Source organism: Charadrius vociferus, unplaced genomic scaffold, assembly GCF_000708025.1.
Source record: "Charadrius vociferus isolate BGI_N301 unplaced genomic scaffold, ASM70802v2 scaffold409, whole genome shotgun sequence".
NCBI classification, from domain to species: Eukaryota; Metazoa; Chordata; class Aves; order Charadriiformes; family Charadriidae; genus Charadrius; species Charadrius vociferus.
Genome location: NW_009650082.1, coordinates 1,905,838 through 1,932,291, shown reverse-complemented (window position 1 = coordinate 1,932,291; position 26,454 = coordinate 1,905,838). Strand labels below are relative to the sequence as shown.

Below are 26,454 nucleotides of genomic sequence, written 5' to 3'. Positions count from 1 at the left end.
AAGGCTCCTCTCTGAGGCTTTTGAACCGGAGCGGGTTGGGAGATGGTGTGGCACTTGTAGAGACAGCTATTCCTGCGGGGAGAAGGAGGAGCTTTGATTCCCCAGGTAGAGATTTCAGCCCTTAGCACAGAGTTACAGTCTAAAAACTAACATTGAGTTTAAAACTAGGTTTTACTCTTGTGGTTCACAAAGAAAAGATAGAAAATGCAGGTTGCGTTTCTCCCTGGAACTGAAGATATGAGAACACATCCTTTCAGCTGAGCTTCTTACAACGGAGAAGGGACTGCTGAAATATCCTTCTTGTAGTTTTAGCAGGAACGTTCAACTAATGCATTTAATTTCCACAGTGCCAGTCTGCTTTGTTGTGCCTTGGGAATGCCAAAAGCCTAGAGCACTTGTCCAAAAAGCAAAACCTCCTGCTTTCTTGCTGCTTTGACATTCTCTACACTGCAGCAGCATGTGGTCAGTATGTATTATTTAGGAACTTACTATGCAAAACAAATCATAGAGCCACTGTCTTGCCTGTAGCATCCTTTTTTAAAAACAAACTCAATTATGACTTCTGATTTTTCATTCCATTGAAGTTGCTAGAACAAGGAACAGAAGCTCTACTGCAGCTTAAGTCCATTTTGTCTCCTTCTTTTGAGAATGATGTGTTTCAAATGTATTTTTACGTTGTGTCTGTGTTTATCCATTAGAATAAGAAGTGTGTCTAGTCTGTCATATAATGATTTCTTGAATTACCAAGTTATTTTCTGCTGGATTTATTTCAAAACTCACCTGAAGAGGCAGGAGGTGATGTGAACTCTTGTTTGTGCTTCCGGCTGCTTAGTATAAGGTCATTGTTTAAAATGTTACTTCCACTTATGAGCTAACGACGAAAAGGCCAGCAGCTCACTGTGCGTGGCAGAGTAGACTGTAAGACAAGTCAGCAGTATTTCCATCTTCTGATGGGCACTTCTGGTAGCATGTTCCTTGACAAAATGAGGCAAGGATCATGACTGTTCTTTACATGTCTTTTCCAGAAGGATATCTCGCACTGTTCGTATGTGCCCATGTCACAGATGACATGCCCAGGAAGGAATTAAGCCGGAAATAATACCATTGTGTAGGTCCCCTGGATATCCTGTTAAGTTGACTGCCTCTTTTAATTTTCACAGAATCACAGAATCACAGAATCACAGAATCACAGAATCACAGAATCACAGAATCACAGAATCACAGAATCACAGAATCACAGAATTTTCAGAGTGTGAAGGGACGTCTAGAGATCATCTAGTCCAAGTCCCCTGCTAAAGCAGGATTGCCAGGAGCACATTACTTTTGCTAGTGTTGGAGTCAGGGCTGCGTGCAGCTACAGTGCAGATGGAGAGGGGAGACATACTCAGCCATGGCCTTGTCACACGGCCTGAACTGATCATCCTTCAGCACTGGATCTCCTGTTCTTCACCTCCTGCCCCAAGTACCCTTTTGCAGTAGGCTGTGAAGCATCCTCTCATGTTAGGAGCAACTCTTCTGACACTGTCCCTGAGGAGCAGGAAAACTCACGTCCACTCAGATGCTTGGAGCTGGTATAGCATTATTACCTTCAAGGCCCTTTCAAAGCCTAAGGTCACAAAGGAAAGGTCTCCTAATCACTCAAAGATAGACCAAATCATTAAGCCTGGAGACAACTTCAGGGATCTGGGTCCTCCCAAATCCCACTGAGGCCGTGTGAACCTCACACAGCTTTTCTGCAGCTCCCAGTCGGTGGACATGCTGCATCGCATGAGGGCTGGGGTCCAGGGTGGTCATGAAACCACACCAGCCCCTGGCCAAGGAACTAAACACCAGCTCTGACATCCAGGAGCAGGGGATCAGGGAGGCACAGTGTCTATGAGCAAATAGCACCTTCTGCTGGCCTCCTTACTCCTGTGCGGCAAGTACGGGTTTCAGAACCTCCCTCACCTTTTCCCAATGGCAGCCCACAGAGCAATCCCACATCCTTGTAACCTACGTGTACGTGTGCGATGGCTTGTGACAAAACAGCAGAAAGACCTGGTGCAAAATGCTTCGTGTGGTGACACTACATTGTTAACGGGACCGTCAGAGCAAGCTTTGCTGTCGTGCAGCACCTGGAAACATTAGGCATAGGACTGTTTTCTGATAATGTCCTCTTGAACGTGGGAAGAGAATAAAGTAACATCCAATACATTACCTGTGGAAGCTGCAAGATCTGGGACTTTTGGAGCCGTGTCCCATGGTGCTGTGCTCGTAGGAGGGCAGAGAAAGGAAAATGTGTGGCAGTAAGAGAGCTGGAGGGATCTGCCCTGGTGCCACATCTCTGGCATGTTGTAGAGATACCAGACTCCCGCTCCGTGTTGCATCCCTTCATTTGCACCTTTCCTCCTGACCAGAGACTCTGCTGGACCCAGCAGGAAGTACCAGACTCCCTCTCTGGTGCATCCACTGACTCTCACCTGCCGTATGCCAGGTCTCCGTTCCCGTTCCTCCAAAAAACAGGCAGGGAGTAACCGCCTGGTTCCCGGCGCTGTCCTTGGGGTCTACTTGACACCTGGAGGACTCTGCCATGCCACAGGGGCTCACCCATGCCCACGTCAGCCCTGGAGCTGCACACATGGGGTGTGAGGAGGGAGCTGATCAGGTGCCTCCTGACGAAGGGGGAGCTGAGGGGGAGCCCGCCTCTCTTGGGAGGTTTCTCAGCTGATGGAGGAATGCTGCTTTATGTTACAGCTGGGCATGAAATACTTCTCTCATCCTACAGATCTTTCTGAGTATAAAAAAAAATCTGTTTTGCAGTGGAGCAGATGTCAGGCTTCCTAAATTTTTTCCAGAGGGGAACTGGGCTGCAAGCACCACAGCTGGAGCATCTTGCAGAGCCCCAAACCCTCATCATTTGCCTGCCTAAGCCTGGGGATTTTGGACCCAGTTTTCTCGCACCCAAAGCAGAGAACCCAACTGCAAGGTGAATCGCCTCGTTACAGAGCCCAGGAGAGCATTCCCTTTGGCTTAGAGCAAGGATTTCAGCCATGGACGTTTGTCTTCCAGGCAAATGCTCTATCACCTGGGTGGCAGGTGGTCATTCAGAGGAGAACGTCTACGTGAGAAAGGCTCACGAAACCCTTCCTGCCACCCAGTGATGATCACGAGGGCCTCGACTGCCCAACTGTTGGGTACGCTGTGGGTGCTGGGGCATGTCTGCACTGTGGCAAGGATACCCAAACTTAACGGAAATAGCTAATTCACTCCACTGCTCAAGTTAACCCCAAAAGTGCAAAGTGCTCTGTGGACAGGTTTACCAAGCGAGCAAGGGAAATGGGTCCTTCCCGAGCTCTGAGCTGTTGTGGATGGACCATCGCTTCTCCCTGAGGTGATAGCTTGCTGGCGACTAGCTCATCTAATACGAACAGGGGCCTCTCTCCACTGCCCTGGAGCCTGCAGAGCAGCCAGCTGGGTTTCTCTCACTCTCCCTGGCTCATTTGTCTTGTACATTTTGATTTGAAACTGAGGAGCCTCTCCGGTGCGGCTGGACAGCTGGTGCAGCCCTGCAGAAACACGCACGCAGCTCAGCTTTTTGCCAAAAAAAACCCAGTATGTTATTCAAAAGCGTAACTGCTTATCTGTAGTCTGGATGATAGTTTTGTTCTTGGAGTGACTACTAAGAAGATAAAGACAGGCTGTTGTTTGCAGGTGGATCGTTGTCTCCCCTGATGTGAAACGGGGTGTCCTCTGCACTGGCAGGCTTGGCAAGCCGCCTGGCTGGCGCAGAGCTCCTGCGAGGGACGCGGAGGCGTGCAGGGTGCTGAGCCCCCGGGCAGGTGCTGTGCAGTTGAGGGAACACTCTGTCAATAGCCAGGAGGACACTGCAATTATATTTTGTCCTCAACTATCGACACAGTGGCTCCTAAATGCCTCCTCTCTCTGTGTTATCTTCACAGGTCACCTTGGTATTCAGATGGTCTGCGACAGAGGAAGCATGAAGGGAGGAGGCTAAGTGCCAGTGGCGGAAGTCACACGCTGAAGGTGATCTGCTGTGACCCAAAAGCTTTCTGACATTCTTTGCCTTGGTTGTGATAGAGAGGAAGAAAGTCTTCTTCTCCACACAGTGTCTGTAAAGTCCCAGCGAGTTGCTTCCCTCCAGAACATAGAGTTTCCACCTCCGGGAGGTTTCTTACCTCCTTCCCGTGTGGAAGGGGCTGCAGGTTCAGCCCCGGGGGTGGGTTCGGCTCCGGTGCTGGGATCACACGCTATAACTAGGTGATTGGGTTCAGCCTAATTGCAGACCCACACAATAGCCTCTCCCACTTAATATTTCTCTGAAAGAGATTTGCTCTGAGTGATTCCCTGAAGTTGCTGGGAGATGTAGTGAGAGAGGCTGTGATGGGCGTGCGGTGCTGCCAGGTTAGTTCTGTCAGTGGTGGGTGTAATCAGTGTCTGTAATAAATGCCAAGGTGCCAGCGACTCTTAAGTGACTCTTGTTCACACGGTCATCTCTGCTGCTGATAAACCTGTTATTTCCTGCCTTTAGCCATCTGTTTCAGAGGCAGGTTACTGTGATGTGATTCTGGAAATAGTAATGATTGGCAAACTATACAGGGCCTGGTCATCTGCTTTCAAGCCAGGTTGTGCTCTGAAGAGGCCTAGGTCTTATGAGATAGCATCTTTCTTCAGCAATGGCCAGGCTGTGCTTCTGCTCTCCATCCCCCTAACTGCAGAACCGCTTCTGTGGACCACCTGGCACGTGGACCCGTTCATGTTGTTCATGTTGTATGTGTGCTCCTCTGCTCTTTGCATGTGCATCGCTGCAGGATTACCTTCCACCTCTAGCTGTAAGTCCACCCCACTCTCAGTGACAAAGCGAAGGCAGCAATTAAAAATAAAAAGGCAATCTGTGTAGCCACAAGAGGAGACAAGACTTCAATCAGGATAAATTAGAATAAAAACAAGAAGAGAAGCGAAAGATAGCAAGGAAAAATCCATGGCTGGCAGGGAAAGACAGTAACAGGAATATTTTAAGGGAAATGACAAAGTCTGCATCCAAGCAGTGGGAGGCCTTGTCAGTGCTGGGTGCCTCCTTCAGAGCAATATTCCAGCGCTAGTTTGGCCATCGCAAGCAGTGGGTGCGTACGGTGGCCCAGCTCCCGTTGTTGGGCCTGGTTGTCATCTGTCTCCACTGCTCTAGCAAATGTTTCAGTTAATGCAGATCTCGAGTTCACCTAAATCGTTGCTGATTTGCACCGTCCTGACCACAGTGTGTCCAACTTCTGCCTTCCAAGTTTACTGCATTCTGTTTCAGTGGCATCTTAGGGCTAATTAAAACCTTTACAGTTGGTCCCCTGGATTGTAGGTGCTCTTTTAACTTTCCTCTTGTCTACAGAAGACTGTGACAGAGTTTGGGCACTTAAGTTGAATGTGAGAGAGTAGAACATGACTGCTGTCCTGCACCGTGTACGAGTGGTCCTCACTTGTGAAGAGAGAGTGAATCTTTGGTAACTAAGATCATGCATGAGATGTTAAATTCCTAGCATATGACCACAATACTGTAGTCCCTATGCTGCACCTTACTATCAGATTCTGTGTGGCTTTGTGACCCATCAGACACATTCATCATAATTTTCTTTAGGTATTACTCCTATCTCACCCTTTTTTTCCTTTAAGAGAGGGGGGAAAACTAATGGTGTCATGTCCTCATCTTACTGCTCATGGTCATCTCTATAAAACTTTATTCTTGCTCTCTTCTCTCAAAATGTGGAGTTTTGGGCTTGTTATTTCTGGAAATCCAGAACTGCTGTTGACTTGAGTATCTCTGTCCGTTTGCTGCATCTGAGAAGCAGAACTGTCCCGACTTGGCAATCGCTCCCTTTCGCACTCCGTGTCCTTCCAGCGAGTGGTTTGAATACGTACCACACACACAGTGACTTCTTGGGTCCCTCCCAGACAATTCCCTCGGACAGCAGGTGTGCCTCTGCATTGCAGATGGCCACACATCTCACCCTCTTTAAAGGCACTGCCACTCCTCGGAGTCCTCCCTACAGTCACGTTGTGAATTTGCTTCTAGCTGCCTCTCACAACACAGGGATCTCTGTCCCGTGCTGGCACTGGCGCCCGTCTTCTGCAAACTACCAAACAGCTGTCTGATGAAATTGCTCCACTGTACCAATTAAACTGAGCACTAAGAGGCTTTTCTGATCCATATATGGCAAATGCATCTCTGATTTGGTCAGTGCACGGCAGCATTAGCCTCTTGCAAAGGGGAGGGAACGAACAGCTACGCCTCTCCTGTGCCTCTGTAGCAACATCCTATAGTTTCGTTTAGAAAGATGCTCCTTCTATCAGTCTGTTGGCGGGGGAATCCTGTCATGTAGGACATGCATTAGAGTTTTTTCAATGTTATTTACCAAACGCATCCACCCAAAGCCACGTGCACAGCGGCACAGGAGCGAAGGGCTCCCAGTGCTGTGTAATGAGACTGCAGTGTGCAGTAAGTCACTGCTTATCGCTTCCTTTGCTTAGGTCCCAGCCAAGACTTACTGCTCCTCAATGCAAGCATTTCCTATCTTCACCAAGCACGTAAATTGCTTGTTTTCAAACTTAATTTACCCAGATACTATAACTGGCACCAAGTGCCATTTTTGGCATCCGAAACAGGTTACCGGATTCCTGCTCCTTTAATTCGCCAAAGCAGGAGCTGAACACTGGTCCCACGTCCCACCTGAACGAACCAGAACTTTGCCTTTCTTTGTGTAAGACCTGTCTGGGACCTTCTTTCCCCTTCCCATCCCTTCCCCTGCATCATATCCCACTGCACCAACTCAATCCCACCTCCCTGAGCTTTCCAGCCTGAGCAGAAGTGCCAGCTCGCGCACCGCTCCTTGGAGGAGACGCCTCTGCCCAGCCCGTGCGCTTTACACCACAGTGTTGCCTATGGCTGTATCAGCAAACAATGTCTGTGGCTGCTAGCAAGAATAAGAGTGGCACATCTGTAGATACAGCAGTATTTAGGGGTGGTGTTCCGTAGAGTGCTGGGGACTATGCACTTCTGGGAAGGGGGTAGTTATTGTGGATTATCTCTGGCTGTGCCCTGTGATGTCTGTTCACAGCTGCAGTGTGCTAGATGCACTCCAGAAGTGCATCTTCAAGTTTAGCTTTGTCCAAAAAGAATGCATTTCATGAACTTTGGTGTGAATCAAAGCACAGAAATTACACATGATAGCACACCTCTTCAAAAGCACATAGAATCATAGAATTGTCTAGGTTGGAAGGGACCTTTAAGATCACTGAGTTAAACCATCAGCCTAACACTGCCAAACCCACCACTAAACCCTGTCCCTGAGCCCTACGTCTGCCCGTCTTTTAAATATCTCCAGGGGTGGTGATTCCACTACTTCCTTGGGCAGCCTGTGCCAATGCTTAACAACCCTTTCTGTGAAGAAATTTTTCCTAATACCCATCCTAAACCTCCCCTGGTGCAACTTGAGGCCATTTCCTCTTGTTCTATCGCTTGTTACTTGGGAGCAGAGACCGACCCCCCCCTCACTACCCCCTCCTTTCAGGGAGCTGTAGAGAGCGAGAAGGTCTCCCTTCAGCCTCCTTTTCTCCAGGCTGAGCACCCCCAGGTCCCTCAGCCACTCCTCACAGGACGTGTCCTCCAGACCCCTCACCAGCTCTGCTGCCCTTCTCTGGACACACTCCAGTGCCTCAATGTCTTTCTTGTTGTGAAAAGCCCAAAACTGAACACAGTACTCGAGGTAGAGCCTCACCAGTGCCCAGTACAGGGGAACGATCACTGCCCCAGTCCTGCTGGCCGTACTATTCCTGATACAGGTCAGGATGGTGTTGGACTTCTTGGCCACCGGGGCACACAGCTGGCTCATACCCAGCCGACTGTCAACCAACACCCCCAGGTCCTTTTCCACAGGGCAGCTTTCTGGCCACTCTTCCCCAAGCCTGTAGCGTCCATGGGGTTGGTGTGACCAAAATGCAGGACCCGGCACTTGGCCTTGTTGAACCTCACACCATTGGCCTCAGCCCATCAATCCAGCCCGTCCAGATCCCTCTGTAGCGTCATCCTACCCTCCAGCAGGTCGACACTCCCGCCTAACTTGGTGTCATCTGCAAAGTTATGAGGGTACACTCGATCCCTTCGTCCAAGTCATTGATAAAGATATTCAAGAGAACCGCCCCCAGCACTGAGCCCTGGGGAGCACCACTTGTAACCGACCACCGACTGGATTTCACTCCATTCGCCACCACTCTCTGGGCCCAGCCTTCCAGCCAGTTCTTTACCCAGCTGAACTGGTTTTTACATTCCTGAGCTGAACCGAAAGGCTAAGGTGGATGCACCCATATTGCCTGGCTAACGAGGGGGTCCCACCCTGCCTGCAGACCATCGCTGCATACCATTTTGGGGAAAATTCACAGATTGCTAGCAGTGGTAGTATCACAGTTAAAGAATTTTAGTTAGAAGAATTTTATGGTCTGCTAAGATATGGGCACTGAACAGCTAAGAGTGGAGGGGGATGAGAAATACACAGAATCAGTATATTTTTATCTAGTTCATGTGGTTCAGCTTTCCAAGAATACTTGTCAACAGAGAATCCTCAGCTAAAGGATTTCTGTGATGAGCAATATTTGATGTCTTTTATTAAAGTTCTGGAATAAAAGTAAATAAAAATTGCATATGGCACAAAATAACATACTATGAGGACAAGTCACCCATTTGAAAAGCTTTAGAAAAGAGCTGTAAGGGTAAGTCTCAAGATCTTAAAACTAAAAGACATTGCAGCAACACACAGAAGGAACTGGTCTATTTAGCTCATAAAGGAGAATATAAAAAGCATCCTCATCAAGAGCTGTAAATGATTAAATGTTGAGACACTAGAGATAGATAAAAAAAATGCTGACGCTAAAGGTGCACAGACTCAGACAATAGGTAAGACACAGACTTTAGCAGTGTCGGGGCTTAATCATTGGAACAATTTGCTGTGCATTATAGAGGATTTTCTACAGCTTGAGATCGGCAAATGTGCTGTGTCTGCACCAGAAACACTGGACCCATCGCAGGACTCGCAGGGGGAGGGTCCTGGCCTGGTACTGCGGGAAGTTGGACTACATTGTCTAAGTGGTCCTTTCTGAACATAATAGCCGTGAAACCACACACAAGATTCTTATCGTTAGAACCTTAATAACAGTTAGATATGATGGCTTTCTCTGGTGACGTCTTGGTCACTCGCAGTGATGATTTTCTCTAAGCCAATCACCCTTCCAGGATGTGTTAAGCACTCATTCATTATAGGAACCCTTTGAAAATGTAATATTTAAGAGCTAAGTTGACGTGGGCACTTGGGCACCGTAGCCATCGTTTTAGGCAGCATAGTTCAAAACATTTATCTGCAAAAAAAGTCCTTTTCTAATCCCACAGGTGTGGAGCCTCCCTGGGTATCTAAATCCTTACCTGTAAATTCCCTCCCTGGCTATGGGCAAGGCAATCACCCGCAACAGGGGAACTCTCAGCCTGTGAGGCTGAGCCTCGTCCGCTGCACCGTGATCCCGGCTGGTGTGAAGCCCACCAGCAGTGCTGCTGGACCCCCAGGAGAGGGACACAGAGAGCACAGTCACAGTCAGCCCCATTGTGCCCTCTGGCAGAGGTTTGCCCTGCAGTCTCTCCACGTAGCCCCTTCAACAGCACTGTTCAGAAAGAGATTGAAACCGTAATCCATGGAAATAAATAATCAAATCCCATTTGATTACATCAGATATAAAACTTGCCAAAATCTCTTGCTTCTCGTAGCCTTCTGCTTATTGCCGTACTGACTTGTGGCCTTCTCTGAGAAGCAGCAAGAAAGCTATGACTCTTTTAATTAGATTTGGTCCAGATTTTATCACTAACTGTTAATGAAATGGTCCTATGGCAGAGTGAGTTTAAAAGCAGATCTCAAAGCTGAGCTGGGTACGGATCGAAGAGGGGAGCTGTGCTTGTGGGGGGCATCATTCAAATGAGAGCATGCTCCCTTGTCACGGCTGTTCATCAGAGTGCCCATGGTGTTCTGATAGCAAAGATTGGTGACTAAACTGTAATAACGTAATTGCTTTCTAATTTCTAAATTCCCCAGCAGTTGCCCTTAGATTGTAGCATTGTTTTTCACATCCTGATATTTTTCTGGGTTTGCTTTGGGTTTTGGTTTTTTTTGTTGTTTTGGGTTTTTTGGTTTTTGGTTTTTTGTTTGTTTTAATGGTCTATTAAATATTTAAGGCTTATTACCTTTCATTTCAGTTGGGAACATGATTGGTGTGGCTCCTCCTTCCTTTTAGCTCCAGGCTCCTTGGAAAGACCTGCAAAAACACACCGTCTCTTTTTCAGTTCTTATCGCTGATCTGTTTTTGGGATACCTTTCATGCGTGGAAGCATCTCGTTCTGCTCCCCATTTCTAGGGAATGAGCTCTGCATAAGGAGTATGTAAATTCCTTGCAGTGCCATTCATCCAGCCCGTTGCCTTTTACAACCTATGAGGGAAGCACAGAAAATTCAAACTTGTCCACTTTGCTAAACCTTTTTCTTTTCACTTCTAGGTCCTCCTATTGAGCCCCTGGAGCCAACCAGGCCTTTACCGACTCTTCCTGTTCGCAGAATTCACTCCACTTCAGAAAGAAAACACGAGAGACAGCCAAGACCTCCTAGTCCTCCTCTGGGTGATAGGCCGTCCCCTCCTGGCACGAAACCAAACATCTGTGATGGCAACTTCAACACTGTGGCTCTCTTTAGAGGAGAAATGTTTGTTTTCAAGGTACTAAGAATTCCTGCCTAGCCATGAGTCTGCCTTTAGTTTTATTGCTGGAAAAGATTAATAGAAGTATCAGGTAGTGAGATTTGAAATATCTGTGAAAATAGCTCTATTCCTCTGGGGCTGATGAATGAGCAGTATTAGCAGGAACTGTAAGTAGATTTGCTCTGAAATATTTGGAAACCGTGCGTGATGGGATTCACAAAATGCCCAGGCAGGCTGTGCACCAACATGTGAACTGGATACACTGGCAGAGAATTCAGACACCATCAAGCTCAGAGAGGAACCACCTGTAAAGCCGGAAAGCGATACCAGTACCTAACCAGGGACTAAGCCCCATTGCCTCCAGAGATGGCACGCATCAAACCCTGGGCTTCGGGGAGCTCTCAGCCTACCTGAAGCTCTCGAGGAGTTCGAGTCAACCTTGCTTGTGAACTACAGCCAGGGAGGCAGGAGAGGCTTTGCTCAATAACCCATGTTGGAGTGCCTTGAATAGGGAAATCCGTGGTCCCATTCCCAAAATACCTATAGCTTTCACTCTGCCCAATGGGTGTGAACGTGGAGAGGGATTTATTGAAGGTCATTAAATGGACAAACCGTATCAGTTGCAGAAAGTGCCTGACCTGAAAACAGTTGAAGGCTGGGACAGTGTCTGGGAGAGGTCTCACAGGCTCTGTCCTGCTCTTACTCATCCCTGAGCATCCACTATGGCTTTAACTAATGATCTTGTATCTAAAGGGGTATTTAATGACTCCTTTGTGCCTTTGGACGTTGTCAGCAGGTAATGTTAAGGCTGGATGGGGTCTGATAGTTGAGCACCAGTTGTACCGGGACAATGGTGACAACTCAGTGACCAGACACGCAGAGAGGTCACTCCCAAATGAGTTCCTAACGCTTATAACTATGAACTTGCTTCCCCCTGCTCCTTTTTCCTCTCCTTCTTTCCACCCTTTTTCACAGCACCAGCAATCAACTTCTCGCCCTTTTGGCTGCCATCTTCCCTACGAAGCGCTTCCCTCACTGGAGACAGTGTTGGGCTGGGCTGGAGCTGTCACCTGAGCCAGGACTTCTGTCTGTAATGGTTACTGGGCCTAGGCAGGGATTAGTAATGGTTGATGCTGGCCGCCCAGCCTGATTTGACTGCAAGATAAAAATACTTAGTCTGAAGACGCTTCTGGTTTTCTCAGGATCGCTGGTTCTGGCGTCTGCGCAACAACCGAGTGCAGGAGGGCTATCCCATGCAAATCGAGCAGTTCTGGAAAGGCCTCCCCGCAAAGATTGATGCAGCCTACGAGCGGTCTGATGGAAAATTCGTTTTCTTCAAAGGTACAGTACATCTCAGTACAACCCTACCACAGCTGCCCCACATCCCACGCCTATTATGGCGTGAAGAGGGTGAGAACAGGTACGCTGCATCCTTGTCCTTTTCCCGGGGGATACTTCAAGCAGCCACTAATCCTTAAAATACAGTTTAGCGTGGGCTGGCCTCGCCAGGATGAGCTCTGTATAAAGCTAATATTGATTAGTGGAAGTTGGCTTCCATGGGATAACAGTTGTCAAGAAATGCGGTCTGTGAGTGCCCTCCAATTGGAAAGGTCCTAATTCGCTCCTGTTTCCCAGGGAGTGGCAGTCTATCAGTCCTATCCGGCATTACAACCTTTCCAGTTGGAGGGCGCTCCCAAACCACATTTCTGGACAATTGTCTCCTAAAGAGAGAAAATGATGGACTTTATGCTGGGGCCCACATTACCTCCTTGCGCCGTGACAGCATCTGAACAGGATCTATCACTTGAGAGCAAGTTGTGAGCAAGGAAGAGTGGCTGGAAAGCGTTGGTGTGCCCCCGTACAAAAACACACTACCGGCTCTTCTGAGTTTTATGTCTGTAGCTTCAGTCCCTCAGCTCAGTAAAGTGTACTAAAACTTGAGAAGGCTCAGGGAAAGGCACCAGAAGTGATGGAAAACTACGGGCTGACCTCCTGCAAGGAGCTCCCTAGTCAGAATGAGGGATGGCAAAGACAGGGCAGGAGAGAGGGCTTTGAAATTGTGACTGGGCTGCAGAAGGTAAATGGGAAAGGGATGTTTAATGTCTCTATCAAACCAAGAGCTGAGGAGCAGCGAATGAAGTCAGGAGGCTGCAGGGTCAAAATGAAGAGCAGGAGCTCTTCTTTGGCCAAGAAGGCCAATGGCATCCTGGGGGGCATCAAGAAGAGTGTGGCCAGCAGGTCGAGAGAGGTCATCCTCCCCCCTCTGCTCTGCCCTGGGGAGGCCACATCTGGAGCACTGTGTCCAGTTCTGGGCTCCCCGGGTCAAGAAGGACAGGGAACTGCTGGAGAGGGTCCAGCAAAGGGCTATTGAGATGATGAGGGGATTAGAACATCTCTCATATGAGGAAAGGCTGAGGGACGTGGGGCTCTTTAGTCTAGAGAAAAGAAGATTGAGGGGGGATCTCATTAATGCTTACAAATACTTCAAGGGAGGGTGCCAGGGGGATGGGAACAGTCTGTCTTCAGTGGTGCCCAGTGACAGGACAAGAGGGAACGGGCACAAAGGTGACCATAGGCAGTTCCATCTCAACCTGAGGAGGGACTTCTCTGCTGTGAGGGCGGCAGAGCAGTGGCAGAGGCTGCCCAGAGAGGTGGGGGAGTCTCCCCCTCTGGAGCCATCCCAAACCCGCCTGGACGCTGTCCTGTGCCACTGCTGGAGGTGCCCCTGCTCTGGCGGGGGGTGGGATGGGGGAGCTCCAGAGGGCCCTTCCCACCCCCACCATCTGTGTGATTCTGTGATTCTTTGAGCAGCTTTTTCACATAATTCCAGTTAAGCCTGGAAGTCCTCAGCATGCTGTGGTTCATTGGGGCTATTTTATATTTACATCAATTCAACTAATTAGGCAAATCTGTTTTTTGTTTGTGTCCCCATTCATCTTCAGGAGATAAATACTGGGTTTTTAAAGAAGTGACAGCAGAGCCAGGCTACCCACACAGTCTGGTGGAGCTGGGGAGCTGTCTGCCCCGGGAAGGCATCGACACGGCTCTGCGTTGGGAGCCGGTAGGCAAAACCTACTTCTTCAAAGGCGACAGGTACTGGAGGTACAACGAGGACAAGAGAGCAACGGACCCGGGATACCCAAAGCCCATCACTGTGTGGAGAGGAATCCCTCAGGCTCCCCAGGGAGCGTTTCTCAGCAAAGAAGGCTGTATGTATCTGTCCTCATTACGCCTATTAGATCGGTAACACCTTGTCTGCCATGAGAGTTGGGTTGTTGGATGTGGGGTGTTTTGAATATTTCTGGAGATAGGAATCAAGTCTCAGAAGTCCTAAGGTCACACTGGCCCCTGCGAGCACCCGCGGTCTGGGGTCCCTCCTGACCCTCATCCCAACCCATGTACCTCCTCAACTGCTCAACCACATCATCGTAACGCCAGCTCGAGGGGATGGGAAGGGAACTTTTTCTGGGTTTGCTGCCACAACAGTCCCTACCCGAGTTTTCCTGATTGTGAGGATGCCGTAACTTAGATTTTCCTCCTCGTTTCTTATCTGTAGCTGGCTCAGCCACTGCTGCAGGCTCCAGCCTGCCTGATGAACTTTGGAGTTAGACATGCTCCCAGTAGGGGCTTGGACATCCAGAGGCTCCTTCCAACACATTCCTTTCTCTGATTTGAACATTTCTTCCTCTTCTTCCAGTTGGGGAAAGAACTAACTGAAGGGGCTTGTGCCATTGAGGCCGTGCTTAAATTTGGGGCTGTGGTGCAAGACAAGGGCTGGAGGGCTGGGCTGGAGGACCGTGGTGGGAGCTGGCCAGGCTGGAGGACAGATGCAGGAACCCCAATTCTTTTACCACTGTTCCCATCTCCTTTTTTCCTTTTTTTTTTTTCCTAATCACTTGAGAGTGATTAGAAAAGGAGTCATGTGGGGAGATTCTGTACTTCAGACAACATGTAGCATAAACCATCAGCCTTTTATTAGCAGCAGGACAAGACTGCTCCTTAATAAAGGTGAAATCTTCTGGATTTTGGGTGAGCAGGAACCTTGAGGGTTCTTCCAAACACTGTTGCACCCAGGCACACACTGTCCTTCTGCAGGTTGTGTTAATTGCTCGGTCATGACAAGCCCACATTTACAGATGCTTTAGTAAAAAATAACTCACTGCAGAATGCTTACTTTAAAGTTACTTAGTTGGGTTTTTGTATTCACAGCTTGTCTTGGCCAAGGGGAAACAGTGCCCTGTGGGCAACACTGCACCCACAAGCCAGGGTTATGGCTTCTCCTTGAAATCCTCGCTCCAAAACCGCCTTCACTTTTCAGTGGTTTTGGGATGCCCCCAATGAACGTGTCTCATTAGCCCAGGCAGCTGCCGCCCCCAGCCTGTCGGGCACTCTGCACAGCTTCACGCAAGCACAGCTCATCAAGAAATGCTCTCTGTTTTGTCTCCTAGTTTATACCTACTTTTACAAAGGGAAGGAGTATTGGAAGTTCGATAACCAGAGGCTGAGCGTGGAGCCAGGCTACCCCAGGTCAATCCTCAAAGACTGGATGGGCTGTAACCAGAAGGATGTTGAACGAAGCAAGGACAGACGCCTGCCCCACGACGATGTGGATATTATGGTGACAATAAACGATGTGCCTAGCACTGTCAATGCAATCGCAGTTGTGATCCCTTGCATTTTGTCTCTGTGTATCCTTGTCTTGGTATACACGATCTTCCAGTTTAAAAACAAAGAGGTGCAGCAAAATGTTGTGTATTACAAAAGACCTGTCCAGGAATGGGTATGACACAGCCCGCTGCACATTTCAACTCATTGATCTGATGAGGACTATGGACAAAAAAAAAAAAAAGGAAAAAAAAAATGCATTCTAAAGCCTATCAAACAAAACTACTTCAGTGACCTACAAGTTTTGGACAGCCTGGGACCGAAAGAAGCAGGAAAACTGGAAAAAATACAGGCAGCCTTGCAGTGTGGAGCCTCTTTCCTTCTTACTGCCTCAGTCCGCGCGTCAGTCTCGGTGTGCCATCCTCCGCAGGCTCACTCTGCTAACATCGGAGTCTTCAAGACAGGTTTCAACTGACCTGGGAAACTTCCTTCAGTTCCCTGCACCAGTGCTCCCTGTTAAACCCAGCATTCTCCAGTGTAGCTAAACCACCTCTGAACAGAACCATTTTTTTAATAGCTGTCTCATAAATGAATTAAGATCATGAAATCTATGAACAGGAACAATTCAGTGTCGTAAGCAGAAGACATTCCGATGCTGAACCATTCTAAAAGATCTTCTTAGTTTATTACAAAATCCAGGGAATTACCTGGATACGATTTTCCAATACCTGCTGGTCAGATGTTTTGTACATTCATAACTAATCGACGCCGCCACTCAGCACAGTGCATGAGGAACCACTAAGCACTCGAAGAGGTACGCGAGTGCAGAGCAACAGCTCAAGAAGCACCAAACCAGACACCATAACGTTACCTGGCAACATCAAGCCCTAGACTGGGACAAACTGACGATAAAGTAATCGGGTCTAAAAAAAACCAACAATCATGGGAATACATGTTTTTGTTTGGGGAGCCATTCATGAAATAAATATTTAAATGTCATATGATGTTGTTTTAAGCTCCCATCAGCAAGAAAGAGTGAACCAATGGTTACCGATATACTGAAAAAATATGTATAGATGCAGACTGCACTCTGCCCCCGGTAAGATGTTGGGAAAAGATGAATTGTTGTTACGTGGCATGTATAACTAGATTGTGGAATTTGTACGTTGGGTTTCAGGAGAATGGAAATGTTTGTTTGGAGTGAGATTGTCATTATATTTTGCTGAAATAGTCAAGGTACAGTAAGAATTAGGCCTGTTTATAAAACTAAATCCAATCCCTGTAGATGTTACAAACATTGTATGCCTTCGAAATCTGTTTTTTTGTTTTTGCTCACTTCTTCACAGGCAAATATTTGGCAAGGACCAAAGGAAGCATGCCGCACAGTAGAATGAGTTCATCACTAGCCCCATTTGACAGAGACCTAAAAATCAGGTAAAGGCTAGATAAATATCTGAACTTTCGGCTAGTAACTTTTCACAAGTCTCTTCCTACAACAGTAGCTTCTGCTTATCCCTCTTACAGTTGTGAAGGGTTGAGGATGTTGTGTCCTTACCACAAGCTTAGTCCATTTTGTTGTTGATGCTGGTATTTCTACCATGTTAAATCAGAGTGGAAGAAGAGTTGCTAGCAGCGCGATGCAATGGGGAAGTCCAGCCCCGCACTAAGTGCCATTCATGCAAGCACATGAACTGCTTTGCACGCTGCCTATAAGGAACAGGTGATTAGCGTAAGCCCTCTGCCTATAACGGAATTTCATTCAGTGCAATGGAAGTGCAATGCACAGAATGTCCGGTTAGTATTGAAAAAGTACAGCTTTTAAAATGTCAGCTATGAAAAAAAATCCAAGGATGGCAAACATGCTAAAAATAGTCTGCATTACAATGATGAGGAACAAAGAAGCAGAAAGATCATCAGCATTCTGAATTTCAAACCAGTGCTCAAATATTGCTATGGTGAAGCAGGGTAGACAAATAGATACTTCTAGCGAAGCCCACTAGGACTGCATAACACGTGGTCTCAAACTGTATTTTGTCCTCCATAATTGATTTCCGTAGCCAAGCTGTTTATTGTGTTTAAACATTAAAAAAAATAATATTACAAACATATTACAAAATAAGTGAGAAACTAGTAGATGCAAAACTTTGAATTTTAGTGAAAAAATGTGATAATGTCTCATGATGGGTGAAGGAGTGCAAAGGACCAAATGAAATCGGAGCTACTAATTAGACACACCCCCCCACATGCTACTCCGTACGTTGCTATGTGTACTCTGTATGTGGTAGAATGCACACTATGAACGCCACAGCCACATGGCACATCGAACTCATCTGTACGCTGCCATCTCTTCTGGGACTGCGACAGCCCAAACCTTTGAGCAACTTCCAACAGCCATCATTAAAAAAAAAAAAAAAAAAATTTACAACCTAGAGAAATGTCTGGTTTTGTTTGTATTTTCTTTCTTCCTGCCCAAAGGTAGATTTTTTTGGTCTGTTCAAAGCCCTATACTGAGTTAGGAGCTGTACAGGTCTGGAGCAAGCTGAGCCGTTGCCTTGTGGAGCCAGGCACCCTGATGCAAGGAGGCAAGTCGCCTGCCCCGTACTGCCAAAATTCAGCCTTCCTCAAAAAACTGCTGTTTCAAAGAAGCAGAGAAATAGTTTGGTGCCTTTTCTAACTGCTCCAGGTGCAGCTGTTACGTACCGGAGCTTTGCAGGGCTGTGCGGGATTTGCGTAGGTGTTTAAGGGGCTGAGAAACAGCCCGGTATAATTACAGGTGTTGGCACTGGGGGGGCTGGGGCAGGTAGGTGAGCGGTTGACCCACCTTCCCTGAGTAGAGTCCCATTCGCACCGCTGTCATCTCTCTTGTGTTGAGATTAGCACCTGTGCAGTCCTGGGGTCACCTGGATCCGAGCACAAACATCAGTATTTGGGTAAGGGATAGTTCCTTAATATTGCCACACCTGAGCTCTTTGCTGGCATCCTGGATTATGCTACAGAAACACAGCACCCGACAGCAGAGTATCGACCCGCTCTGCCTCCCATCAGCATGGCTAAAGCATCCCCATGGACAGGCGGTCACCGTCCAGACATGCGGCACCAGGACATTTTGCCACCACAGGGGAGCAGGGAACAGCAGTGCTTATTCAACTCAAATTCCCTAAGCAAGAGGCTCCTCCTGGTGTGCTCCCAGTGTGACACACACCGCCCAGCAGTACGGGCCATTCGTACAGCCAGAGTGGAGTCCTGGCACGCGTTTACCTGGAGCACAGCAGTCGCAGCCCCTCCGGCGAGTGGCCCACCACATACACTACACTGCACTCAACATTCTGCTTCTGTTTGGTTTTGACTACTATGAATAATTTCATCACCAGTAAAGTAGGCTCATTTTTCCAGGTAAGTTAGAAATGTGCTGGGTTACACAATCACTAGTCGGAACAGAGCTGGTCCTTCATTGTAAGAAAGATTAGTTGTTCCTAACTTCTTGTTAGCCATTAAACCTCAAGGGGATCTCCCACCTCACACCATGAGGACTCAGGTTTTTAAAAATCTCTGTGAAGGATCCTGACAGAAGTTTTTGGACATTAAAGCCCACTATGGCAGCCAAAGCTACACACCCTGTGAGTTCTTCACTGAACCCTGCGTCATGAGACATTCATTCCTCCCTCAAAACCTCTGGATAATGCTTCTCTGTCCTGTCATGTTCATCCCGGGGCTTGACTCCCACCTGTCTCATAGTATCACACACACTTGTCCAACACAGCTGAAATGCGCTATAGTTCCTCAGATCGTTCCTGCAACCCTTCGTAATCCATGAAGTCACATGTTGCCTTCCACTGCCCGACAGCAAAGGCGATACGCAGCCATCGTACAGAACCCGGGGCTCCACAGTTCACCGATTTCATTCTTCAGAATCCTGAGAACTGGCAGTAGCAACACCCAACACTGGGGACATACGACTTGATTTGACTGACTATTCCTTAACACCTTCTTTTGGCATCGCCACTGGACAGTGCCACCTTTGAGATAAAGCGCATAAAAAGGGTCAGCCAAGCATTGCACCGTGCTTTAAGTGCCTCAAGCTGTGTAATGCTGAGGGCGGGCCACTGGCAATTCTGCCTTTCTGTAACCCTTCACCTGAGCTGTCGTTTCTCCCTTGCTGTTGCACGCCATTGTTCTCATGGTCTCCTCCTCATGGCCCTGCACCTGCAAGCTCCGACACTGCTAGGCAGGTTCTCACGGGAAGGAATCGGCAATAGCACGAGCATCTCACTCCTCCTTTCCCCCAGTTCCTTTGGGAGTTCCTAGTTTACAGAAGAACCAAAATGTAATGAACAACAAAGCAGATAAGCATTACCCCAAAATATGTATTTGCAGAAAAGCTTGGCAACCACTGTGCAACACTCACATCTAATCTACATATAATACTTAAGATAAAGATGCATCATGGATTTACAGATAACGATGCTTTGTTTGGGCTTTCTTTTCTTAATTCACTCCAAACATTCAGTTTGGTTTTTTGACTGTTACTGATGACTGAGCACATGTCTTCGTTCAAATATGTACCTTCAGGCCAAGAATTTGTTCTTGCACTGCTCAGAGGTCATCACTACAGGTAAAATTTGGATTCTTAACCACAGTATGTTTCACTTCATGTTCAGCTGCACTGAATTTACCTTTCTATCAACTGCTGAGTCAGTCCTCATCCTTACTAGTCAGAGTAAGTCAGCGTGGGCAGACTTCCCTGCACTAATCCGCTGCCTTTCCTAAACAGGACGCAATAGTGCTGAACACTGTGGCTCCCACAGAGCTCCCTGTGAGACTCCCTGTGAAACTCTAACCATTTACTCTGAGTTTTTCCCCCAGCCTCGAGCATGTAAAAGGGCTTCCCTCTCATTCCATGGCATCACTCACCCAGGGCCCTTAAAAGCCTTTGGCATAAAAGCCTGCCCAATGCCTTTCGGAAATACAAATAGCATTACAACAGACCTTCTCCACATCCCTGCGGACTCCTTTAAAGAACTCCACAGGTCTTGTAAGACATGACTTGCCATTAAAACACAGAGTTTATGCTCTCTCATGGTATCACATATCCATGTTTCTACCAATTCCATTCTTTATAATAGTTTGTTTTCCTTATACATAGGCCCATCTCACTAGTTGAGAAACCCTTGTTTTGAACAGGTATCTCGCATTTGCCACCTTCCAGTTACCGTTCTAGACAGACCACGTGGCAGGACCACTACGATTCTATGGCAATCTTTATTTAGAAGTTTAAGGAGCAACCTTTAATCAATCAAAACCTTCCCTAAACATCCAGACAGTAAAAACAAAAATGGAAGTTTACTTAATTTTCTACAAAGCCTGAAGCACAAGGGCAAAAAAAAAAAGAGCTCTGCCCACACTGCCTCTGAGGCAGCTCTCTCCTCAGAACTCAGTCAAGAGTAACGCAGCGGGATGGAAACAAGTGAGGAGCTTCCACACACCCTTAGGATGGGAAGTGGAGACATTTCTATGCCTTCAGTATACTTTTAACAGTCAAGCGGAAGAAAAGCAACTGAAATAAGATCAGTGAGCTCTTTTTAGAAACAAATTAGACTTCTACCTGAAAGCAGGATCTACAGCTCCTTTTCACCATCACCACTCCCTGACACAGGCAGAGCTCTTCATTAGCAAGCTCCCAATCTTTAACATCTGACTGAATGGAATGACTGGTTAGAACCGTGTTACTTAACCTTTGTCACCAAGATAACTCAAGATGAGGTGGTTTAGTACTTTTTTGACTTGCTGACTTCTAAGAGTTTCCCAGCGTAGGTGGGTAACTGTTCTACAGAACAAATTTAAGCCCATGGGCAGTAGCGTGCTTTTCTGGGCTCTCTCTGGCAGATGCCTCAGAAGCAGCACACATGCCACCGGGCGTCTGCCAATAACCGATCAAATACCACTGTTCCAGAGGCAGTCACACATTGCTGCTGTTAGAAGCCCCTGGACTGACTCTGAGAAATACCAGTTTTAATCAGAGCTGATCATTTCAGAATCACTGGCCCTGTGGGAATAGCTGCAAGTTAGGGCAAGAAAGCAGGTGATGACTTCAGAATGATTTTGTGGCAAGTAAACTACTATCTTTTTGGTACTGGACATACAAGAGGCTTTAGCAAGAGTGTGGAAAGAGAGGGCAGTGCCATGTACGTGCCGAAACAGACTGCTGTGCAGCAGAACACTGATGCATTATTTAAGACAAAATAATCTCCAGTGATCAATATCACCAGCCACAAGAGTAAATATTGTGGGCTAATTTGAGGGTCTCAGTCAGCATCACAAAACAAAAAAACACAGCTGAAGAACTGGAAAACATCAGCAAAGGTATAGACCGCATTCCTTAATTGTAACTTATGTATGTTATTTGACAGGTTTTGTAATAATACTAAGTTTACAAAGCACTACAAAAAGTTGGGTTTGTAGCCTCTTCCTTGGGCTTGGCCTGAAGAAACAACATCAGAAGGTCCAGATGTCTGTAATCCGAAGTGCAGCTTGACACTTCACTCCTTAGGAGCTTTCTGGAAAGCAGGAACCAGCACTGCTCATGTCAGGCTAAAAAGATAAAACAGAAAGGAGATTTAGCGAACACACCAGGGAGCGCAGAAGGCATTTCAAAACACCAGTACAGTCAGTTCTCAACCTCCAATTACAAAGGCCCAGTAGAAATTTCCCTTCCTAGACCATAAGGTTCTATGAAAACAGGGAAGCAGACCTAGCTGCTGCTAACAGCCAGCAGTAAGAACAGACTTGCCAAGCTGGCAAAAGCAAAAGGTACGCTCAGCCTGGTCTAAGTAGTTATCAAAAGCTCAGAGCAAGTTTAATTATGGCTCTGTAATGCTCAGAGACATCAAGCCTTTATACAGGAACTGTGAAGGCACAGCAAAGAACTCTTTCAAAGGGTTTTTAATTCAAGGAATTCCTTATTCTTTCCTTATGCCATAAACCATTCCCATACGTTCCTATGATAACTGAGAACTCAGCCTCTAAGTTACAATGGCCTAGGTGGCTCAAGAACACACCCCTAGCACCACAGCAACTATCGTAAGAGTTGTAATCAGATGAAAGCCCATGCAAAGTCCACATAGGACATTCATCTATATGCATGCCTAAACCTCATAAAAAACATTGCTTACATTACAGCATCCCAGACTGGTGGGGGTTGGCAGGGCCAACCAGGAGCTCCCCCAGTGCCACCCCCTGCCAGAGCAGGGGCACCTCCAGCAGTGGCACAGGACGGCGTCCAGGCGGGTTTGGAATGGCTCCAGAGGGGGAGACTCCCCCACCTCTCTGGGCAGCCTGTGCCACTGCTCTGCCGCCCTCACAGCAGAGAAGCCCCTCCTCGGGTTGAGATGGAATTTCCTATATTCCAGTTTGTGCCTGTTACCTCTTGTCCTGTCACCGGGCACCACTGGAAAAAGACTGTTCCCATCCCCCTGGGATAAGCATTAATACGACATCTAACCCACACTTCCTAAGCTTGCCTGCGAGGATGATGTGGGAGATGGTGTCGAAAGCCTTGCTGAAGTCAAGGTAGACGACATCCACTGCCCTCCCCTCATCCAGTCACGAATGGGGAAGGTCCTATACCACTATGAGTCCAGGCAGAAAACAAGAAAACCTGCCTCCCATTAAAAGGTAACTTGGATAAAGACTTTGACAAAAAAGGCTTAAAAAATATTTAAGGTAGCAGCTTTAAAGTAAAAAGATTTAAGGCAGCAGCAGACAAGCTCCAAAGTCTTTTTAGCTCCAGAAATGGTTGTAGCAGGCATTTGAAATAATAATTTTATGGGTTACAACAATCAAAAGCCAAGACATCAAGCAACATCACTGGCATTTTCACTTTTAAAACAAAATTTGCTTAAAAAAATCCATTCGTGTCATAGCTAAGCACTGAACAGCTAGAAAAAAAGTACCTGAAAGTTGAATACTATTTCTCACAAAAAGTATTATAACTGCAACAAAAAAATACCCTTACGTTTTTCATACAGGATTAATATGGCTCATCAGCTACAAGGAAACAAACCCTTCTGCAATGAGGCAATTGTTGTCAGTAACCCAACAAAAGGAAAAAGGAAGTAAAAAAATAAAATAGAGTGAATAATTAGACAAAAAAAAAAAAAAACCAAAACCAGCTCATTTTATAGTAAAATCTTGCCTGTTTTGATCATGACCTGGACGTTCCTTACCTGTCAATCAAGGAATCTCTCATCTTGGTAGCAATGGTACTTGGTTGAGCTTCATTCAGCTTGAAGATACTCTCGATGACGGAGAGCTCAGTGCTGGTTGTATCCAGCCCACAGAAGGCACACCAGTCGTTTACAACCATTCCTGCCGCAATGACCTCGCTGCCACGATTCACCGTTCCAGCCTGGCAAAAACAAAGTGGCAAGAGTTAAGAGGATATGCTGACAGCAACACATTTGTTACGCGTTCTTATTACAAGTCTTTAGTGGAAAGACTCAACTCACACTCCTGAAAATATTAAACCTTCTGCCATCAACAAAGTGATAAAGATTTCGGATAAAAAGATTAATGGGCAGCCTTTAATCTCTGGGGAGAAAATTGTGTGGCATTCAGTGAAACAAAATCCAACAAGCAGGAAGCATAAAGGCAAAGCAATTGTGAAATTCACAAATCCAGTTGAGCGGACACAGGAGTTATTACTTAATTTTTTTAAACATTGCCTTTGGACAAACCACAGACAATCTCACATTCTGTATGAATCAACTTGCATAATCCCAGCAGAGCAATGGTTCAGAAGCAAACTAAAGGTGCTAACCAGCTTATGCAGACTCAGAAAAGACAGGGAAAATGTCTCAGAGAAAACTTGCCCTGTTCAAGTCTTCTCCTCATCTCCCACTTGGAACAGCTCTGCAGAGGAAACACTATCTAGGCCACGAGACGTAGAAAAAACTGAAACTAGATTAGAAAGGAGTGGCAAGAGAAAACACAAACCCACAAATGCCTTACCACGAGTGGGACCTGGAGCAATGAAGACAGTTCATCCTGATCATCAATTGAAGTTTTGGGGTGCACAATTCCTCCTTGATTACTAAAAACACAGTAACTTCCTACCAGCACCTGATCTGCTACCGTTTGTCTGAACACCTCAACCTTCAGTACGTCTGCCAAGATCTCTTCTGTCTCCTGCAAACATAAAGACAGAATAAAGTCCTCAGCAAAGCAGTGTTGTTGGAGTCAAGCTATTCCTGCATGGAACCATGAACTGAGATCCTCCCCTTTAAAAGCCTTCCCCCACCTTCACAACGGGCAATTCAGTCATAAAAAGCTTACTCATTCATTATAAAACACTTACTCCACTTTGTTCTGCACCACTGGGACAAAATTGTCATATCCTTCTGTATAACTCCAAAGAACTTCCTTTCCCTCCAGGTTTTCACTGTGAATTACTTTGATTTCTCCCTCTCTGGCCATCTTGCCTTACTTTTTACACTTATTTAAAATGTAATATGCTGCAAAGACTATTACCTCCCTCTCATCCCCCCTTTTTCCCTTTGCATTCTTAACACCAAAGCCCCATTTCTTCATCACCTTTAACTGGAAGCAAACACTGGAAGGAGCCTAGAACTGGACACAGCACTCCAGATGCGGCCTCACCAGGGCAGAGCAGAGGGGGAGGATGAACTCCCTCCACCTGCTGGCCACACTCTTCTTGATGCACCCCAGGAGACCTTCTTGGCCACAAGGGAACACTGCGGGCTCACAATCAACTTGTCCACCAGGACTCCCAGGTCCCTCTCTGCAGAGCTGCTCTCCAGCAGGTCAGCCCCTAACACGTACCAGTACATGGGGTTATTCCTCCCCAGATGCAGGACCCTACACTTGCCCTTGTCAAACTTCATACAGCATTTCTCAACAACTACAAACCCAAATTGCAGCTCGGCAGCCATTCCACATACATCCACTATGAATTTAAAAGCGTTCTAGAGCCATATACCCTGTCAAGATCTGGATGAACAAGAGCTACGTAGTCATTTCGTTGAATTCGTACAGAATCTGGAAGACTATTGCGGATATGTTGAAGCTCTTGGTCTGTCGTGCTGCTTGGGACCAACAGTCCATGTCTGTTTCCTAAAATGACAATTTAAAATATAAAAAAAAAAAGAGAGAAAACTAAAAAAAGAATGTTTTGTCAGGCTTCCTACTTTCCTGATGTTCATATAACGGCTTAAATTGCCCTTGCCCTATCCACTCTTCCCAAGCCCCGAATTCAGCCCAAGAGAAATAACATTAACATTTAGGAACACAGCACACAGGTAAGGGAAAATCAGGATGAAGCACAGACTTTTCTCAGAGTAGAAAAGGGTGAATGCCACTATCTTTAATCACATCTCTCTTTCAACAAAACTAAAGGAACCCCAAAGTTCTCAATGAAACGCTTTGGCTAGGAATCTCCCCTACAGATGCCAACTGCCCCACAAAACATACAGATCCTGCTTGTTTGTATTACTTTACAGTGCGAAGCAGTAAGATAGGATGGACAAAAACATTCTTTTCACTGGAACAAAACTGAAGCAAGAAGTTTGTCCGATTCAATAAGGTCTTGCTAGCAAGAGACAGATGAAAGACTTTTCCCTGACTTTTGCATTTGTTAATGCCGCCCCCCACCGCCTCGGGCTCAGCCCCTGCAGCACTGGCACTGAACCATGAAGAAAAAAGAAACTTCTCCCAGTTTACCAGAAAGCAGACTTACGCCTGTCTTTAGCCCGTCTTTAAGCTCCGAGAGACAAACACTCCCCACTGCCCCAGCTCTTTGCTACCGGGCGAGTTTTAGTTTTACCATTTTCACTCCTCTTCATGTGCTTCAAACGTTAAAATAAAAATTCTGAGGACGAGGGGTGCTGCCCGTTGGACCCCCCACCAGTCAGACCCACGCTGTGTGCCAGTGCGCACCAACCGAACCCGGGATCGCTTCCCCGTTTCCACCGGGAACGCCCAGGCGCTGCCGGGCCGCGTTCGGGGGCGAACGGCCGCCCCGCCACCTACCCACACACATTCTGCCGATCATGCGGCAGCCGGCCACGGC

At 47.0% G+C, this 26,454-nt stretch overlaps 2 protein-coding genes across 2 annotated transcripts in view; one reads left to right on the top strand and one right to left on the bottom strand.

The window, feature by feature from the left end:
- The window catches only part of MMP24 (matrix metallopeptidase 24 (membrane-inserted)), a 48,790-nt gene extending 33,160 nt beyond the window's left edge, over positions 1-15,630 (top strand). Inside the window, exons 6-9 of the mRNA XM_009892104.1 lie at positions 10,570-10,784; positions 11,969-12,107; positions 13,709-13,975; positions 15,215-15,630. Of these exons, the coding sequence (XP_009890406.1) occupies positions 10,570-10,784; positions 11,969-12,107; positions 13,709-13,975; positions 15,215-15,552 (959 nt within the window). The 3' untranslated portion in view covers positions 15,553-15,630. The remainder of the gene's footprint in view (positions 1-10,569; positions 10,785-11,968; positions 12,108-13,708; positions 13,976-15,214) is intronic.
- Positions 15,631-21,735: 6,105 nt separating this feature from the next.
- On the bottom strand, positions 21,736-26,454 carry EIF6 (eukaryotic translation initiation factor 6; the record flags this gene model as incomplete). Its single annotated transcript, XM_009892122.1, has 5 exons — positions 21,736-21,959; positions 23,594-23,775; positions 24,378-24,554; positions 25,366-25,499; positions 26,415-26,454. Coding segments are annotated over 5 exons (543 nt in total), but the record flags the coding sequence as incomplete, so codon positions are not given.